Genomic DNA, 22,500 nt, shown 5'->3' with positions numbered 1-22,500 from the left:
TGTATGTGTGTGTGTGTGTGTGTGTGTGTGTATACATTTTGATGGTAAACTATATATACCTATATACATACATACATATACATACTTATATAATATATATATATTATATATATATATATATATATATATATATATATATACAGAAATGCACGCATGGAAGTACTCACGATACATTCTAGTCATTCCTAGGAGTCCCTTTTTGCTCGGAAACACCCCTCCCCACCCCTAATAAACGCATTATGACTAATTTGCCCAGAAGAGCAGCGAGGACCGGAATTTGGCTGTTAATGCGCAAATGGAACAATTCAGCTTATACCATGCAATGATACACGTACTCCCTGCTGCCGGATTTAAAACGCGGAGTTTCATTAATGCATCGGGACAGTTTTTTTTTTTTTTTTTTTTTGTTTTTTAATTTTTAAGTTTTCTGTTAATAAGTCGAAAACGTTTACCTTCCATTCCGGGTACAAGGTTATATGAAAAAAGCTTCGCCCATCATCGGATCTATCTGTCGTACGATGAGAGGAACTATATATTACTTTTTAGTTCTTTGTAACTGAATAATATTTACGTCACCTTTTACATACATACATACTTATATATGCATAATACATACATAAATTGCCATGAGTATTTGTATACTCATACAACTACGCCGATATGTACATGTTGGTGTAAATGTATTTGCACATAGTATACATCTGTGATCTATCGATTACTCGAAAACACAGAAACACACATGCATAAGTATGTAAGTATGTATGTATGCACATATAAATATATATGTATATATATCTATATATATCTATGTGTGCACAATATAATTTTGGGGAAAAAGATAGCTCATAAAATATGTGAAATGAAAAAAATTAACTAAAACGTGTTAAAAAGATAAAGCAGCTATCGGTAATACGATAATTAAACGTACGAGGCGGAAAGGTCTATCTGCAGTATATCAAAATAAATCAAAATCCCTTGCGACTCGTGAACACTTCAATTTCGGAATTCTGTGAAATTTTGGCGAGGCTGTGAAGTCACCAAGGGGTCTCGGAAGTGACGTCACTGATTGGCACTAGAGCAAAAATAAGGCGGCATAAAAGAAAAAGGCTTGAAATCTCGGAGTGACCCAGGAGACTGAGGGTCACGTTATTTCAGGCGTCTATTTTCCAATTTATTTTGTTATTCATGAATTTCCATTCCCGAGTTAGTTGGATAGGAATGTAGAATTTTGGGCCAAAGGCCAAGTGCTAGAACCTATAAGGTCAATCAGAGCTGGAAAGGAAATTGAAAGTATAGAGGTTTGAAAGGCGTAACAGGAGTTAAAACCAAGCAGATGCACTATGAAACATTTTGTAGAAGAGCTTGGAAGGAAAGAAAGATGGAAGAAAGAAAATATGAACGGAGGTAAAGTAAAAGAAATTAAAGGGGTTACAGCTAGGAGCCGAAGGGACGCTTCAAAGGACCTCAAGTAATGCCTACAGGGCACCGCGTGGGGTGCACTGAACGAGTTCTTTTAAATCCTAATTCTTCAATTGATACTTGTTGTTTTACTAGGCATATAATGATTGCTTTGCGTGATTCGTAAGTGCTTGTAGGTGCTGCAAGTGAGTAAATCACCAAGCATGAATGTAATGTGCTGGTGACGTCATGTCATTAGACCTGTGTGAATGCAGTAGTTCAGCGAATTTGGGACAGGGAATATTTGAACGATCAGACAATTATTAAAACATCTTGCCTTTTCCTTCTCAAGAGAGAAATGACTGCATCTCTGGATATTTGTTTTTGCGTTTGTCAAAAATGTCATTATCTTCAGTCATTTTCTTCGCTGTAGCCTCTCTAAAGTATTCTATGCAAACAGCAATGTACTATATCCACATACGTTTCCCTGCACTATATACATAGCCTTCTTTTAGTTACGATTTCCCCGCATAACTAATACAGAATCCTGGACTCTTGGACGTGGAAATGCAGAGTAAAATAAACATTTGATGCAACATGCAGTTGCAACATTACTTGAATGCTGACGTCGTTCGTGACGTCATAGGTACACTGGTTCCGAGAGAATATGCAAGATGTCACTCTACCAATTAGACGTGTGAAAATGAAAGAATAAAAGCCATCAGAGACAGTTGCTGCGTCTGACAGAATTTACTGAAGACAAAATGAGATATAAAAGATAAGCGGAGGAATCAGTAATTGTGGAAAATTAGGATCAGAAATATAAAGATGAAAAGAATTTGAACACGGTACTTCATATGTCTTTGATATTTGAAAATTAGTAAGGTCAGTGGCTGTTGATATATCAGAAAATTAATTAATGAGTTAATAAATAATAAGGTCTCTCTCTCTCTCTCTCTCTCTCTCTCTCTCTCTCTCTCTCTCTCGTACTCAAGGGAAAACTTCTACTAGTCCCTTTTATCGATCACGACGATAAAAAACTTCAGGCCAGCCAAAGAAAAACTTCAGGGCTGAAGTGAAAGGATTTCAGGAATCACACGCAGCAACACAAACACGCAAGCACATAGGAACACAAACGCGCGCACACACATACATATATACACATAAAAGCCCAAATACACACACACACACACAAACGCATTGCTGTTCCATTACCCGCGTGGCATTTTACGAATCCCGAGAACGTCCGATGATTAAAGGAATTCGCCTTCTTTGCCAATGTCCCTCCCACCTTCTCCCAAATCCTTCCACCTCACCCCAACCCCACCCAAACCGTGAAGGATACTCATCCTTAAACATACAAGAAGAAGAAGAAGAAGAAGCAGAAGGATAAAAGTGAGCCACCAATGCAGAGAAAATATTTTTCCTTGAATCTGGTTTGATTCCAGGATGCACTCGGTCGTATGAAGGGAATTTGTTCTTGTCTATTTCATAAAGGGTTCAAAAGGATTATTATAATAGCAGAATTATATGAAAGGATACAATTTTACTGTGTGCCTCTTATAACTCTTTGATAATACACATGTGGGAATGAATGAATGACAGGAATGCGATGTGGTTCGCCCCGTATTCATAAGCATAAACATGTATGGATTTATACGTATATATGCGGAGGAAAACTTATATCTTACTTACAGCTTCAAACGTGTTTACTGGTAAATGAATATATAGAAAAAATATATAAATTGACATTTCGTACACACACACATATGTATAATATATGTTATTTACACAGAGTAGATACTTATAGACTGTATATATATAATATATTATATATACTATATACTATATACATATAATATATATATATATATATATATATATATATATATATATGTATATATATATATATATATAGAATATATATTATATATATATATATATATATATATATTTGCATAAATATACATACACATATACATCTATATAATATAAAAAACATGGCAACGAAATTCACTTAGGTGCAAAACAATACCTAAACTGACGGTGTTAAAATGACATTCACTGTAAGCATTCAAAAAACCTAACCGGGTTCCCTCTCTTCTCTTTCCCAGGTGAGTTGAAAAAACGGGCCCATGGAGTGACAGGAAGCGACTCAGCTGCCGAAAGCTAAATTGAGTATGCTGTGAGAAATGACCACACGAAAACGTGGCTTGTTTATCGTGTGTAAAATGAACTATCAATAATGATGTTTTTGTTTTTCTATTACTTCTTTTAAATGAACACCGTATTCTTTGGAGGCTTGAATTTCAAGTCATTGGCTCCTGTGGTGGGCTCGTTCCATATGGATAGGGTTCAACTTCTGAATTAATAATAATAATAATAATAATAATAATAATAATAATAATAATAATAATAATAATATATATTGTTGTGTGTGTGTGGTGTGTGTGTATGTGACAGTCACATACATATATATTAATTAAATACCATTCTTTTTTGAAGAGAGAGAGAAGAGAGAGAGAGAGGAGGAGAAGAGAGAGAAGAGAGAGAGAGAGAGAAAGAGAGAGACGAGAGAGAGAGAGAGACAGAGATTAGAGAGAGAGAGAGAGAGCCGGTTAGGAACTGCTAATTTTTCTCTTTCTATTCCAGCCATCCAAAAGCGCGCCCATTCATTTGGTGAAGTCACTTTATAACTTTTCATTACCAGAGTATGCTGTGTGTGTCTGTGTCTGTGTCTGTGTCTGAGTGTGTGTGTGTGTGTGCGTGTGTGTGCGCGCGCGCGCGTCACATTACGCAACGAACAAAGGCCCTTTTAGCGGTCCCGCAAACGATCCGTTTTCATAAAGGTAAAATAAAAAGAATAAAAATAAAAAGTATTGCGGAGTTGCCACAGCGCGCCGCTACAAAGGACAAAACAAATTAACCACATCAGTGAAAAGGTCGACGCGGTCATGAATGCCGCATTACGGATGCGACGCCACAAAGTCAAAGCGATGAATCTGATGGGAATGATTGTTTTTTACACAACGTGGGCTATTCGGAAGGAAAAGTGAGTTGGCGGAAGTAAAAGCATAATAATAATAATAATATAATAATAATATAATAATAATAATAAGAAGAAGAAGAGAAGAAGAAGAAGAAGAAGAAGAAGAAGAAGAAGAAGACGCGCAGAATTGATATCTGTGAGAAGAATATGCAGAAAAGCGTAAGAAATAAGTAATAAATAGATATATATATATATATATATATATATATATATATATATATATATAAACAACACACACACACACACACTATATATATATATATATATATATATATATATATATATATATATATATAAATATAAATATATATATATATATACATATATATATATATATATATACATATATATTATATCTATATCTATATCTATATCATATATATACTATATATATATATATATATATATATATATATATATATATATATATATATAAACAATCGTTACTTTCCATGTTACAGAATGGCTCCCTAAGTTGAAAACTTTCCTTTTCTCCCGCTTTTCTATGCGAGAGACCACCCAATATTATATATACACATACATACATACATATATACTGCTATCAGGAGGACGCGAGCACCGTATGAAAACGTGGACCTCTCGATGAATAAATGCATTTGAGCCGAAATGTGAACAAAACCAATTAGAGTGAAGGTGGGGGTTTATCCCGTGCTACTGCTGACGTTCGGGGGGTTAAAGGTAGATAGATTCTACTACAGCTGCGTCACACAGAGGAAAGAAAGAGAGAGAGAGAGAGAGAGAACGGGGTAACTAATAGGAGTACTGTGCAATCTACTTCCATATGAGAGAGAGAGAGAGAGAGAGAGAGAGAGAGAGAGAGAGAGAGAGAGAGAGAGAGAGAGAGAGAGGTTCATTACAATGTGTCTGAAAGCCTAGGTGTTAGGGCAAATCACTGAAAACTTCTTTACTTGGGCAAGTTATACTATCGAGTTGGTCTGTATATTTCTAGAAATGTAGTTGCTATCGCGCCATTAAATTCATGAATATTTAATGACGGAGATGATCTCCTTGACATCATTTAAGAGAAACGATTTACAAAGCGTTATCTGTGATGCAATTAGGTCGTTTTTGACTGTGTAGGAAACGCGGCATGAAAAGGCTGTTTATTATAAGCGTGGATGAAATTCATCATCAGATCTGTTTATCCTCTGAGCTGGCAAACACGGCCATCGTGTAATTAGTCATATGACGGCGACAACGATTAATTGCGCGGAATAATACGCATTTTCTGTCTCTTTTGTCAGAAGGAATTATAAATAATCTTTGTCTCCAATTGTAACTGATAAAATCTTCTATTTTATTGCCTTATTATTACTGAGACTACTTTTGACAATTTACTAATATCCAATGTTATTGTAACAACCGAAGAAAATATTCACTGTAAAGTTGTTTTCCAGATTAGGATGAAACCGACACATTTCTATTTAAAATTATATTTAAAAGGAAATGACCCACAGGCCGTATGCATGCGAGAACATCAAATTTGTCCGAATCGTCAGAATATGAGGTACAAATGGCTCATATATATTCGGTGGACGAGAGGAGTATTTTTATCATTCGGCTTTGTTCGAACTGTCGTGATCAGACGCAAAGGGCTGATTTTGGTGTAGAACATGGACACTGAATTAGGCCGATTTGTCCAAATTGGAAATAAGCATTGTCGATGTTTCGAATGGCTGGCATGTGTCTTTTGCACTGCACATGCGAAAATTCAGTCTATGTGGATTACCAGCACATTACACGGGCTTTGAAACTGACCGGCTTTATAAGAAAATTCTGTGACAGCAAATCTGATTCGTTTACAGTCGTATCAAACGTATATGGAAAGATTCAATGCACTTTACCTCCAGTGCCGCTTCCTTTCTTCAATCTGCAGTCCAACCTCTCTAACTATTGCTTCTTAGTATAACTGAGTGGTTGTCTGCTAGTTTCACCTTTACATAAAACAACACATACTCAAATGGGGAATGAACGAGGTCACAAACACGATTGCAAACAAGCCAACATCATTCCCTCGACAGATACAAACATTGCAAGACCCATAAACATGTACATGAAAATGAAAGAATAAAAACGAAGAAATGCCTATCGTCAAGAGGGGATCGAATTGTCCCGAACCCTAATTCCCCCTAGAGCAGGTCGACGACCTTTCAGGACCACCCAGGGAATCATTTAGCGTGTTCCTGCATCAGATAACGAGAGCCCCCATAACTCATTCTGGTGTCTGGGGACTGACCGGAAACTGGTTAGGAGCCAAAAGCAATCGTTCGATTGGGGGGTGGTGGCTTCCAGAATAGGGGGAAGGAGGGCGCCTGGGCGGAGGGAGGGAGAAGATACAGTTCTATATCCCTGATGGCTTTTCGGAGATGATAGCAACCGATTGTGCATCCGGTAGGACCCACATAGTCGATTCGTCCTTTAGTTTCGACATGTGGTTCTCGCCCATATCACAACAGCTTCTTCCTTATCTCATACATCTGTGCCATATAGCAAGGTTCCGGTTAAAGCTCATACTACATATACATATATATAGTATATATATATATATATATATATATATATATATATATATATATATATATATATATACACGTACCAAGTCAACATGCATCACTTATGACTTGTGTGCTTTCTTGTGACTCACGTTAATAAATTTTAGTTCACTTAACTAAAAGGTATTAATTTACCTCTCTCATTTACATTTACGCTAATTCTTTCCTTATTGATATCTATCTATCTCCATCCATATATATATATATATATAATATATATATATAACTATATATATATATATATATATATATGTATATATATATACACATACAGAATTAGGGTTGCCATCGAAGCTATAATTGCTAGAAATAGAATCCCATTGTCATTGTTATTCCATTCTAAAATAAAAGATAAAAGGGTAACAATGATAGATATTCATATGTGGGCCCTGCTTTGCATCGAAATCATTAAACCTGTAATTTGATAGAGCATAGCGGCCAAGCCTGCCTGAAACCGGCTATTAATTAAATCGCAACACACGACTAACATCCCAAAATGCCGCCTACCTTTAAAAGCAATGCTGGTAGGCATTCCTTCAAGGTCAGAGCACACACAGGCCTTACCTGAATTCAGCCGCGTACACTACGACATACACACAAGTAAGCAAACACACACTCACACACACACATATATATATATATAATATATATATATATATATATATATATATATATATATATATGTATAATTATACACACACACACACACACACACATATATATATATATATATATATATATATATATATATATATATATATATATAAATATATATATATATATGTGCGTGTGTGTATACGATTTTTTTTAATATGCAAACATGTGCGAGAGATTATAGTATGTATGTCTATATATATGTATGTATGTATGTATATGTATGTATGGATGTATACAACCATATATCTATATGTAAATTGCATGCAAATACACACACAAACATATGTATATATATATATATATATATATATATATATATATATATATATATATATATATACGTCGTGTGAGTGTGTGTGTGTGTGTTTGCATACTATATACAAATAATAATATAGTAGTATATACATACATACATACATACTTACATGCATATTAATATATATATATATATATATATATATATATATATATATATAGATAGAGAGAGAGAGAGAGAGAGAGAGAGAGAGAGAGAGAGAGAGAGAGAGAGAGAGACGTGCTTACATACATACATATAGACGTACATACTATATTTTCACGTACATATTTGCATATTACAAAAACTCTTAGAAAATTCAAAACCATTTTGACCTATTCAAACAAGATCCTCGATTTAATGGCTTCAATTCACCATGTCCTCAAAGAGCTCGGCGGAAACAAACGGCGCCATTGTCGAAGAGGTAACCTCTTCTTCTTCTTCTTGTTCCTGATGCCACTTGTAGTAGTAATTCAGGTCTCGTTTCCCGTGTCGTAATTCAGTCGCTCCCCCTCTTTATGGCCGGTTATTCCGCTGTTCTTTTACTTCCCACGAGTGTTTCAGTGTGTTTTAATGTCGTCCATTAATTCCCCCTGTGCCTCAATCCGAACTCGCGCTCGTTTACTCTTCTTCCATTACCTTCCTCTCATTCTCTCTCCCTCCCTCCAGGGGCGAGAACAATGGAATTCCTCAGATCCTCGTATTAGCAATTCCCCGAATATAAGTTCCATCCCGCGAGGGAGTGGAATTGCTGGGAACTGCCATTGCAGCGATTTGAGGCCGTTAGATTACGCGCGCTCTTTGAAAGCGGGTTTGCTTCTCCTTACGAAAAGCTTCTCAGGAACGCAAACCAGTTCTCATTAGATACTTGAGAAATTAAGCAACTTTCTGAAGTATCATTTGGTACGGTACGGCAAAGCAGCGTCTTTCAGCTGGAGAGTCGTTTCGCGTCAATTAGTGACAGACATCAAAGTTGATAGCCTGACTCTCGTTGGGGGCCGACGGTGGAAGTTCACAAATAATTGAGGTGCCTTTTACCAGTTAATCTCTCTCTCTCAACGTTGACGATTTTACGATTTTTGGGGTAATTTGTAATATATAAGGAAATATATATATATATATATATATATATATATATATATATATTATATATATATATATATATATATATACATACATATACATTTATATATGTCTATATATATATATATATATATATATATAATATATATATATATATATATATATATGTATAATATATATATAATGTCTGATACACATTTATATATAAATAACCAAATTAATAGATAAAATTTTATAATTTTTGCATAGATGTACACAGATGTCATTATTTAATATATAATGAGCTTTCTCGCCTTATCCTCAAATAAAACCATAATTTGGGAATCATATTATTATTATTATTATTATTATTATTATTATTATTATTATTATTAGTAGTTATTATTATTATTATATGGAACAATCACACCACAGGGCCCACTGATTTGAAATGGAAGCTTCCGAAGAATATGAATTTCATTTGAAAATAAAAACAGATGGTAAAATGAAATACATAAAAAAAAGAGATCAGTTTTCAGAAAATAAAAATATAATTAAATAAATTAATGAATAAAAATATAAAAATGTACGGAAATGATTAAAATACAAGGAGAATTGTTTCAGGGTGGTCATGCACGGCATCTTCGTTTGAACTTTTAACCCTGGATCTAGACCGTAGATATTACCTATAGTCCTGGGTTTAATCATTTTTATTTCTTTTGTGCGTATATCAAAGTATAGGGCTAATTGAAAGGAAGGAATTATAAACAAACTATACATATTCGTAATCCTGCGTCAAATAATTTTCATTCATTATGAAAATAATAGGGCAACAGAGGTCAATTAGGGTTTTCATCTCTACAAGATATGTTCTGCTATTTCCCGCCATGTTCAATATGAAAAGCTTTTTCGTGCATTTATTTAACAATAATTTTCATCCACCTTGTTCTGGTACCGACAGCGGAGTGGAATATAGAATTTAGGCCAAAGGCCAAGCACTGGGACCTAAGAGATTAAGGAGCGCTGAAAGGGAAATTAACAGTAAAGAAGGTTTGAAAGGTGTAACAGGAGGAAAACGTCGCCGTTGCACTGGAAAACTAATGTTAAGAAGAAAGAGAATATGGATGAAGGTATAGTAAAAGGAATGAAGGAGGTTGCAGCTAGAGGCCGAAGGGCTCAGGAATGAACCTAAAGTAATGCCTTAAAGTGCAACGCGTGAGGTGCACTGACGGCACTCCCCCTCTGCAGGATCTGGTACCGACAAAGGAGTAAATATCTCCTATCTTTTGACTTTATTCTTTACGCAACCTCATTTCATATAAAATCTTTTTTTATCATGTTTTCTTTCCTTTTTTTGTTCGTAATGACACGTTATACTCTCCCTAACGAACGGGAAATTGATATAGATGGCTGGCGGCTGCTAATGAGGAATTGGTTTTATTTATGGTGCCTCGTCTCTCCCTAATGATGACAGCCCTAAATGCCATTGACCTGCTTTTTATTTCTCTTCTGACCCGATCGTGGAAAGATAAAAACCCATTTTTTTCTTGCCGAGGACATAGAGGCTCGCTTTTATTGCTTCTGCACGTCGTTAGTGACAACTGACCGTGGTTACTGACTTATATAACATACATATATATATTATATAATATAATATATATATATATATATATATATATATATAAACCAAAAACATATACTCACATTAACTTATATATATATATATATATATATATATATATATATATATATATATACACTCTTTGATTAAATAATAACAAACAACATCTTACATTACGAATTGTTAAAAAATAACTAGACGAACAAGCTAAACAACAACGTTTACGGAGCAAAATGTTTGCCCTTTAAATATTTCGCGGGGCTATTTACAAAAAGGACGTATTCATTTTATGCATTCCACGCGGATGATTTGAATACATTATTGCCACGATAAAATAAATTCTAGCAGAGCGTCATTTCAAAAGCCACTTTCCCTGAATTAAGCCATCATGTCCTTACATAATTACGGTAATAATATTAACTTCATTGCTATATTTGCAATTAGCCAATAACTGAGTTTGGTAGTTAGATGAATGTCTCCATAATCGAGAGTATATGGAAAAATACATTATAAAAATAAAGTGTTTGATCGGTTATATTGCATATTAAAATGACAGGACAACTACATAAATATAATGGAACATGCATAAAAGTAAACACGATACTGATATCATGAGGATAAGTGCATAAGCCTGGTGGAAAATGTATACAAAGCAAATATAGAATTAACGCAAAATGGAAAATGTATCAATGTAAATAAGATACTATTATCACGAAGAAAAATTATAAACTTAATGGAGAATGTAAGAAAGTAAATAAGATGCTAATATTATGATGAAGAACGAAAAACACAATCTGAAATGTATAATAGTGAACATGATACTAATATCATGAGGAAAGGTGCATAATCAGAATGGAAAATGGGATACCAGTAAATATGACTACTAATTTTATGAGGACAACTACATAAACTTAATGGAAAATGCATAAAAGTAAATATGATGCTAATAATGAGAAAAATCATAAAACTAATGGAAAATACTTAAAAGGAAGTATACGGTATTAATATCATCAGGAAAGGTGCTTATATATAATGGAAAATGTATAAAAATTAAACAAAGAATTAACAAGATGAGTGAAACTTGCATGAATTTCTATCGAAAAGGTCAATACTGAGGAAAATATTTGGATGCCGCCTCAACACTAACTTCTTCTCTAGTTAAGATAGACACCCAATTAACTTTCTCTTAGAATTGGAATTAAGAATCTTGCAAGGCTGATTTGAGGTATAGTGATAATATAAATATATATATATATATATATATATATATATACTATATATATATATATATATATATATAATAATATTTAATTACACGTTTTCTTCAGCATTTTCTGTATCGTGATAATAGTCGTTACTTAAGGGGAAAGGTCTGTTAACACAGACCTTTCAGTTTAATATTGAGTTTGGTTTGGTAGCCATATTAGCCTCATAAAAACGGTAAAAATCCCACTTTGATACTTATTCCTCTACTTGAGCAAGCACACTTTCTTGGATGCCAGCAGAAGTGGAGTACTGAATATTGGGATGAATTTAAAAACAAAACTTATACTGGGCATTTCTCTTAAAAAGGCATATTACTATTTTCTTCCAATTACAGCAAGGTGGAATTTTCAACGCTATATATTGGCGTGAGAGGGAACATTCCTTTTGGAAATATTTAGTATAAGTAACTTTCATTTTTAGTTTTCATCAGACTACCTAAATTTCTCTCGTTCAAGCTTAAATAAATTCATATTTTGCGAGCGATGCCGTGTACTGTTGCTTTATCCATACCTTGGCTCAATATGAACTATAACCTTTGTCCTACCCACCCCTCTGCTACTCGAACCCAAGTTCCAATCCCTTGTGTCTCAGTTATTAACTTTGATTCCCACCCACCCCCCACCCCCTCTCAATGATTCTTTACCTCACTTTCAGTATAACTTTCAATATAAGTTTCAATATAACTTATCTCCAACTTAACGCCTTTCTCTCTTCCTCACAATTTTCTCATTTCTGAAGTTCTCGCTGTTTCAACACCCATTGGGAAATGTCCGTTGTTTCAAAACTGTTTCAACTTTTACCGGTCTAACTTTTTGTTCGTTCTTCGCTTCCTCATCTCTTGGCTGGGTTTTGAAACTTACTGCTGACCACGAAAGAATTCTAAATACGCCCCCATGGAATAAAACTAAACATTTCTGAGTTGTGAAAAAAATGATCAAATAACATAAAATATATGTATATTAGAGAAAATGATGAAAACATCAATGTGTAAATAGATCTTTGGCCTTATAATTTATAACTGTTAGTATTCTATTGTTTTTATTATATGTTTCGCATTTTCAATTAGAAACAACTCATATACTCTTATCATAAACACAAAGCAAGAAAGGGACAATTCAGAAACAATGTCCTTTTGAAAGTAAGATAAACATTTAAAAAAAAATCATCTTTATAGCATTAGAATAAGAATGCTTTCGTTTGGGAGTACTGGAAAGTCATTTAAGCGTTTAATATGCCGATGGCAAAGGGCATAATACAGAAAAGTTTGTACATACTGTATTATACATACAATCCTTTTATCTCTGTTCGGCTACACATTCATGATGCGCATCTGCAATCTATATATGCAAGTGCGTATGTTTATGATGTTTATGTTTGTTTGTTTATTTGAGAGAGAGAGAGAGAGAGAGAGAGAGAGAGAGAGAGAGAGAGAGAGAGAGGATACGACATTAGGCAAGAAATAGAATCTTGTTACATTCGTATCGTGCGCGGATACTAGGTAGTGAAATATGGGTGGTAATAACCGTAGAGTGTTTAAGGCGCACCGACAATATTCAAAATTCTTTCCATAACTTGTAACTTTTTATTCATTGTTACAAGTTACATGACTTTACTCTCGAAGATTATTTTGCCTAGACTATACATGCACAAACATAACTTATGTTTTGGCAGGTGTTTTAGGGACAGATGCCCTTCTCGACTCCAACCCTCCCTAAAGTATATAAATGATATTTTAAATTCCATTATTAAACGAGAACAGGGCTGCGCCTTGTGGATAATAAAAATTAGTAAATGCCTTTTCCCTTACACTATCTCTAATCCCTATCCCTAACACTAAACAAGCAGGAATGTGGCAATCTACATTTATGTTGTATCAAAGACATTTACACAACAAAATCACGGAGCCACCGGTGCATAAACGTAGCAAAGGGACGTTGCATTTTATTGACACAGACGAGGCCGCCATTAAGAAGCTCGTTCCAGCCGGAAAAGTACGAGTGGCTACGGACGAATTCCAGCGCTAATATGACTGGGTCTCGTATTCAGCAAACACAATAACTTGCCTCGTCGACTCTATTGATTACCAATGAAATTGAGGGAATGGCTTGCTATGGGAGTTGTTAGTCCGCTCAATATGGCCGGAGGTACATTGGGAAACTGTTAGTTTATAAGAGTCTTGTACTGGGAATGCGTTATCCAAATACAGAAGAATGGTAGAGTACTCGTCAGTCAAGTTAGTGTTAGTTGCTGTCGGGGGATAGAATCCCTCATGGGACGAACAACTTATCAATCATAATTCCCCTTCCGTATTATTAAACGAATCTGTAGCTTAATGTTTGTGAGTACATACATACATACATACATACATACATACATGTGAATTTCCACGTACCTTAGCCATTTATAGAGTGAAATAAACAAGTAAATGTTTTTCTGGACCATTTCACGTACTACCCTTTTACTAAAGAGCGTCTTTGACTACCTTGGAGTCTGTTGATTATTCATATTGTCAAAAAATCAGATTTTAGCGAACATTTCTTGAACAACCGACCTAGCAAGTATATCTAGAATCATAAGCCATTCTTTCGATTAACCCCAGTTTAGAGCTTAGCTTGAATTTTCAATATAGTACCATTAAATCTTCAATAATAGTACCATTTAAAATTACATTTTCCCCCTGCTAACCTTACTACTACTACTACTACTACTACTACTACTACTACTACTACTACTACTACTAATAATAATAATAATAATAATAATAATAATAATAATAATAATAAGGAGTCCCTACTATCAGTGTTATCAATGGTGAAACCGAACTATTATGAGATTTAAACTGAAAACACTTACAACAAAAAGAATAGAATATTGACCAATAAACGCTTGTTGAAAAGAACGAATCAGACAAATATCTAATAACTAATGTTGTTTACACCCTGAAGAGAAGTTTCAATGCAAATAAGGAAGAGATTAAAGAGAGAAGGGAGAATTCGGTGCAAATAAGAAAGGTAATAAAAGAGGGAAGGAAGGTGCAAATAAAGGAATAACAGTGGGAAGGAGGGTGCAAATAGAGGAATTAAACTGGGAAGGAGAATTCGGTGCAAATAAGAATAAAAGAGGGAAGGGAAAATTCGGTGTAAACAAGGAAGAGAATAAAAGAGAGAAGGGAACACTCGTACAAATAAGAAAGAAAATAAAAGAAGGGAGAATTCGGTTCAAATAAAGGAGGGAATACAAAAGAGAAGGGAGAATTCGGCGTCAATAACGAACAGAATAAAAGAAGGGAGGAGATAATCTGTGCAAATAAAGGAATAAACAAGGAGATAATTTGTGTAAATAAGGAAGGTAATAAAAGAGGGAGGGAGAATTCGGTGCAGCTAAGGTAGGGAATAAAAGAGGGAAGGGAGAATTAGTTGCAAATAGGGAAGAGAATAATAAAGGATTATAAAATAGGGACGGGAGAATTCGGTGGAAATAAGGAAGGGAATAAAAGAGGGAAAGGGGAATTCGGTGGAAATACGGAAGGGAACAAAAGAGGGAAGGGGGAATGTGGTGCATATATATATATAGGGAAGGGAATAAAAGAGGGAAAGGGGAATTCGGTGTAAATAGGGAAGGGAATAAAAGAGGGAAAGGGAAATTCTGTGCAAATAGGGAAGGGAATAAAAGTGGGTAGGGAGAATTGGTTGCAAATAAGGAAGAGATGATTCAAGGAGTATAAAGGAGGCAAGGTAAAATTCGGTGCAAATAAGGGAATAAAAGAAGAGAGAATTCGGTATAAACAAAGGAATAAAAAAGGGAATGGAGAATTCGGTGCAAACAAAGAAAAGAATAAAAAGGACGAGGGAACGGCTCGAAAATTCGAGGTGCGAGCTCTCCCCTGAGGAGATGAAAGATGGGGGTTTTAGCATCATCGATTTTGACGCCAGAGCCAAGAGGGTGGTCGGGGGAGATAAAGAGATTAAGAGCTCCTCGAACGAAAGGTGAATTATCTATGAGAGAGAGAGAGAGAGAGAGAGAGAGAGAGAGAGAGAGAGAGAGAGAGAGAGAGAGAGAGAGAATTGAAACAAAAAAAATTTTTTCTTTTGAAGGCTGAAAACATGAAAATCGAGCGAAAATGTCATTATAATTACTAAGTAAGTAAGAGAGAGAGAGAGAGAGAGAGAGAGAGAGAAGAGAGAGAGAGAGAGAGAGAGAGAGACTTTTTTTTAAGGCTGAAAGCATGAAAATTGAGTGAAAATAAAAAGTACTGAGAGAGAGAGAGAGAGAGAGAGAGAGAGAGAGAGAGAGAGAGGAGAGAGAGGAGACGAGAGAGAGAGAGCTGGACAGTTGAAACTCTTAGTCCATATTAAGTCAATATTCGAAGCAGGAATTATGAAGAGGTAAGTTCTTGAAGACTGAAAACGTGACACTTGCGTAAAAAATATAATGAAAAAGTATAATAAAAAAGATCAAGACCAAGACAAGAGAGAGAAGAGAGAGAGAGAGAGAGAGAGAGAGAGAGAGAGAGAGAGAGAGAGAGAGAGAAATTTGAATGTTAAGGGAGGATGTTGAGTTGAATTAGTATTAATCAAATGATGAATATAAACATGATATAACTGAATGACAAGTTGATGACAAAGGACAAAATGTTAACACAGATATAACCGCAATTACGCTTAAAGAAAGTTGAGTATATCATAGTTTTACCAGACCACAGAGCTGATTAACAGCTCTCTTACGGCTGGCCCGAAGGATTAGATATTTTGACGTGACCGGGAACCATTTGGTTACCTAGCAACGGGACCTTCAGCTTATTGTGGGATCCGAACCACATTATATCGAGAAATGACTTTCTATCACCAGAAATATATTCTTCTGTTTCTGCGCTGGCCGAGCCGAGAATCGAACTTCGGACCGCCGGATTAGTAGTCCAACGTGGAACTAATTACGCTTAAAGTATATCTATACACACACACACACACACACACACACACACACACACACACACATATATATATATATATATATATATATATATATATATATATATGTGTGTGTGTGTGTGTGTGTGTGTATGTATGTATGACATGAATGAAAATTATTTTAACGGGGAAAACACCTAAGGAATTAACGCTGCAGTCTAGTTTGTCAGAAAACCAGACGCATCCTAATCACGCAGAAGGAAATAATAATAATGATAATAATAATAATGATAAGAAGAAGAAGAGGGAACAAGGAATCTAGGTCAGAGGTCAAATCCCCCAGAAGCCAAGGTGAAGAAGACACGCCACCGACCTCATCTTAATTTACCACTGGCGTGACTGGGGCGATTGGCGCAGCCTATACTGAAATCGTGTAAGAGTCTTTGAGAAAGAGATTTGAGGCGCCTGTCTATCCGCTAATCGTTAGTCCACTTGACCTCTGCTCTTAGCCGCCTGGTGGCCTCTTGTTTAACTTCACCGACGATGATATATTCTTTTGTTTCCTGGACTCTTCCGTTGGATTCGGAAGGCTCATTTGAAATATCTTATTAGGGTGTAATTGGCTTTGAAGTGGCACAGTGATTCGGAGTAATGTGGGATTTGTTTCTAAAGCGGGCGGACGCACGCGCATTGATTATATGTATGTATGCATTGTACGATAACGTATACACATTGAACGTGTAATAACGTATATAATAGATACATATATATATAATATTATATTTTATTTATATATTATAAATTTATAACATATATTATAACTTTATAATAATGTTTGTGTGTGTGTTTGTGTGTGGTGTGTGTGTATGTATATATATATATATATATATATATATATATATATATATATATATATATATATATGTGTGTGTGTGTGTGTGTGTGTGGGTATATATATATATATATATATATATATATATATATATATATATATATATATATATATATATATATATATATATATGTGTGTGTGTGTGTGTGTGTATGTATATATATATATATATATATATATATATATATATATATATAATATATATATACGTATATATATATATATACTATATATATATATATATATATATATATATATATATATATATATATATATTCTCCGTTCACATCAAGTACTTCGGGATGGGATTGCTAGCCCTACACCATATTTGCAATTCCCTGCAACCTCCTAATGAGCCAATTCGCCGCTTTGTCTAACAGAGGCTTACTGGAATTAAAAGGAATTAGCCTTAAAATTTAGGGTCGCCCGGAGATCGAACCCGGGAATTTTCGTGGTAGTACCGCAACCCAAGTTAGTGGGCCTCAAACATCCACACGCGTCAGTTGGCACGCACATAGGTCATTACCAATTGAAGGATTTAATAGAAAAAGAAAGATACGAGAGAGAGAGAGAGAGAGAGAGAGAGAGAGAGAGAGAGAGAGAGAGAGAGAGAACTAGAGTGTTTTGCTGTTTATTTTATGAACTAAAGAGGGAGAGAGAGGGTGTATTTTGCTGTTTATTTGATGAACTTGAGAGAGAGAGAGAGAGAGAGAGAGAGAGAGAGAGAGAGAGAGAGAGAGAGAGAGAGAGAGAGAATATGTTCTGCTGTTTATTTTATGAACTGTGATCTTTCTTTTTTTCAGGATTTCATTTCTGATACATCCTTGGGTACAAATTTCCCATTTTACCCCTAACTAAGATTCATTTGCTAACCGGTGTTCCAGTTTTAATAAATAATTTTTGCCCGCTCCCATCCATATTTCTGAAAATCGTTGATTCCTCAAATTAAATTTTTCATTCACGTTTACCCCAAAAGTGAGCTGTTATATATTCAAAAGAGGGTTAGTATTGAATACATCAACTCTCAATCAAATAGATCTTTGATGTTTGATCGAGTGTAAACGTATGGCAGAGGAAAACTGATGGCTATGATTGATATTTTTCTGCAACTTACCCTTTTTTATTTTTCTGTAATTTTTTCTTATCTTCTCACTTTTAAAAATCGCAGCTGTTTAAGGATATTTGTTTCTACTACCTTCATTTAGTATTATCATTTCAGTTGCTTCTCTTCATTTTTTGTATGATCATAATTCTTTATCTCTGTCCAACCTCTTTTAATTTTTATATACATCTGCTCGTTTTCTGAACTTAACAACCTTTTCATAGCTACAGATATTTGTTTTAATTTGTTATTATTTATTTATTACTAATTTTAAAAAATAATTACCTTTATTTATTTGTATACATAATATAAACATAAAATTGTTTATATTGTGTACCCCTCCCTGTCCCCACCTGGCAGTTGTGTCGTACAGTAATTTAAATTAATTTCTAACATTTCTTGGGTTCAACGAGACCTCTTTGCTTACTGTCTTCCTTCCACGGAGGAGGAGGAGGAGGAGGTGGTGGTTATAAAACAACTCCTTGCCTACGGAAAAAGTCTTTAACCAATCTCGAAGTTAATTACTAAACCCTCTGGATGTTTTCGGTCCCTTTGAGAAGTTAACATTCCATTCGCTAAACGAATTAGAGGACCTTCTTTGGAAAATCCACAACTCGAAATTAACATTCCAAAGGAAAGGGAAAGGAAAAAAAATTAAGGCTCTATTTTTTTTTTATGTCCTAATAGTTCCATTTCAGGAACAGGAAAACTAAAGTAGTTTTCCTTTCTAATTTGGTACTTAAAAATAAATTCCCACTCAAAATTAAAAGAAAGTTACAGGGGAAAAGATCAAGGTTCCTCATTTTTTTTAGTCCTAAAAGTGATATTTTTAAGAAGAAAACTTAAGTCATTTTTCATTTCTGACTTGCTACTTGAAAATATAATTATTCCACTAAAGAATTTTTTCATAGTTTTCTCATATGTCTTGAAAATAAAGTTCCATTAATAGGGAAAAAACCGGTCATATTTTTCCTCTTCTTTAAAAGTAACCTTTCATAAAATAATTAATTTAATAAAAAAAAGGTCCACAATTTTCTCATTTATCTTAAGAATACGATTCCATTAACAGGGGAAACAAAAATAACCCAATTTTCCCATCTTCCCTTAAAAGCAACCTTTCATAAAAAAAAATCACTTAAAATAAAAAATAAAAATGTTCCTAAGTTTCCCATAAATCTTGCAGAGAAACAAACATTGTCGCATTTTCCTCTTTCCTTACAAGTAACCTTTCACATAATAAATCTTTTAGAATTAAAATTTTTCTTCTAATTTCCTCGTTTTTCTTAAAAGTAAGATTCTGTTAAAAAGAAAAGAAAAATTTTTCCATTTCCGTCTTCCTTTAAAATTAACCTTCCATCAAAAATTATTTAAAAAAATATTTGAATTAATACTCACTCACTCTCTCTCTTTTTCTTTGTGTCTCCTACAGACATTGACCTGAATGACCCTGAGGTGCAGAAGGCAGCGACGAAGATTCAGGCAGGATTTCGAGGGCTGAAGGCGCGGAAGGAGATCAGGGAACAGACAGCCACAGGACCACAGGACGTCAACGATGACATAGCTGATATTGACCTGACCGATCCGGGTGAGTTTTTGTGGTCACCTTCAGTAGGTGTCTTTAGAATAAACACACACACACACACATATATACATGTATGTATATATATATATATATATATATATATATATATATATAAATAAATGTGTGCGCTTATGTGTATACATAAATGTTATATATATATATATATAAATATATATATATATATATATATATATATATACATAATATATATATATATAAATATAATGTGCGCTTATGTGTATACATAAATGTTATAAATATATATATACATGTATATATATATATATATATATATATATATATATATATATATATAATATACACAATATATTAATATATATATATATATATATATATATATATATATTTTATATATATATATTATAAATGTGTGTGCGCTTATGTGTATACATGAATGTTATCAATAAATAAATATGTGTATATATATATATAGTATATATATATATATATATATATATATATATATATATATATATATACATATATCACAACCATTATTAGTACAGTAATTTATAACTTTTAGGAAACTTTCGCCCACCAACATATTCATATGGTCTGTTTTCTTACTTTATTCGCTTTCAGCATTTTATTCCGCATTTATTGGCATGAACTTTAATAATTCATATAAGGAAAATACTGCAAAAGGCACTTTGACACCCCAGAAGTATAATCATGACGAAAGACAGGACTCGATTTCATTGTTTTGTTTTGTATGTTAATCTACTTATCTATAAAAGCAGTGCTCTACATCACTGATAGATATTATCAGCAATTCAATTTTGCACGACGATTCAGAGACACTTTCTCACTAAAAGATAAAAACTACGATAGTCACCACTGATGCAAAGTATTTCTCATGATTTACGAGAGGAACCCGGGTTCTCTGGAAGCAGCCGAAATGAGTTAGGAGAAAAATCTAAATAAAAAGGATAAAAGCAAAGAAAATATACAACACCTCCTGGAGTAATGCCATATGTCATTTTCATGTGACACCTACAATAGCCTCGCGTTGTTGGGGCAGATGCCATATTTATGAGACGCCTGGCAGTCAACGAACAGGTTTAAAGGGGCACGACGTATGCTTTGCCCGTGGAAGCCATTACGTCAGTGTTTTATTCTATGTCGAGAATATTATGTACCTTGCAAATGCTCCTTCTTATTAGTTAGAATCTTTGTTAGACTTCCTACTGTGACACTCTACGTAAATAGAAATTCAGTTTTGTCATCCTTAAGGGATTTATGTAAAAATAGATACAGTATTCTAAGTTTTGAATATTTCTCGGTTTTCAAGATTAAACGTTTGAAGTGCCTTGAGATACTTATTTGACTGAAAAATCTCATACAATAAAACATCAAATATAGAGTTAAATTAATTACGAGTGTAAGATGAAAGCAGGGAATCTTTCAATACTTTATATAATGTACAGTATATGTATATGTATATATATATCTATATATATATATATATATATATATATATATATATATATATATAGGGATTCCTCAATAAAAGGCCGTTAGCGAACATAAGTCTCCTAACACTAATGCAATAACACTCAATTGCAAACTCAGCCATAGCCCATCACTCGTTACTCTTAAGTGCCTAATAAGTTAAAACCCAGAATTCACTTTGCACCGTCTCATGATTCACCGATTCGTTCTACCACTCTTGCAGAGGAGAAGTAAGCATGTTACCAGAAGCCCACAGAGGTACGTTCACGGTACAATCACGGAATGGCGTGTGTTTTGTTCATTCACTTGTGTGGGATTTTCTGTGCGAATACTGTGTTCGTAATTGACATAACAACACGCTTTAGGGATTGCGTTTATGGTATACGATGACTCTAACACCACCTTGCATTACGTCTTATCTTTGTTTGTCATTTGTTGTGTTTCGTCGAGGGGGAAGTGGAATGCTCGCTTTGTGTGGTAGGATATGAACTGTTTGGTATGCGCGTGGTAACACCTGGATGAGTGGGTCCTGATCATCCTTTTTGAATATTTTAATGCATTCTTTTTTTTCTCTTGGGTATTGCTGTTGTGAGAAGGATATTAGCATGGATATCCACTCATTT

General features: G+C 34.2%; 1 protein-coding gene across 1 annotated transcript in view; it reads left to right on the top strand.

Annotated features, from left to right (window-relative positions):
- LOC135225281 (obscurin-like) overlaps positions 1–22,500 on the top strand; it is a 210,438-nt gene that overhangs the window by 150,275 nt on the left and 37,663 nt on the right. Inside the window, exon 2 of the mRNA XM_064264613.1 lies at positions 20,252–20,407. Within this exon, the coding sequence (XP_064120683.1) occupies positions 20,252–20,407 (156 nt within the window). The remainder of the gene's footprint in view (positions 1–20,251; positions 20,408–22,500) is intronic.

This window comes from Macrobrachium nipponense, chromosome 20 (assembly GCF_015104395.2).
Source record: "Macrobrachium nipponense isolate FS-2020 chromosome 20, ASM1510439v2, whole genome shotgun sequence".
NCBI lineage: Eukaryota > Metazoa > Arthropoda > Malacostraca > Decapoda > Palaemonidae > Macrobrachium > Macrobrachium nipponense.
The sequence above is the reverse complement of the archived record's forward strand: the minus strand, read 5'-3'. Positions and strand labels throughout refer to the sequence as shown.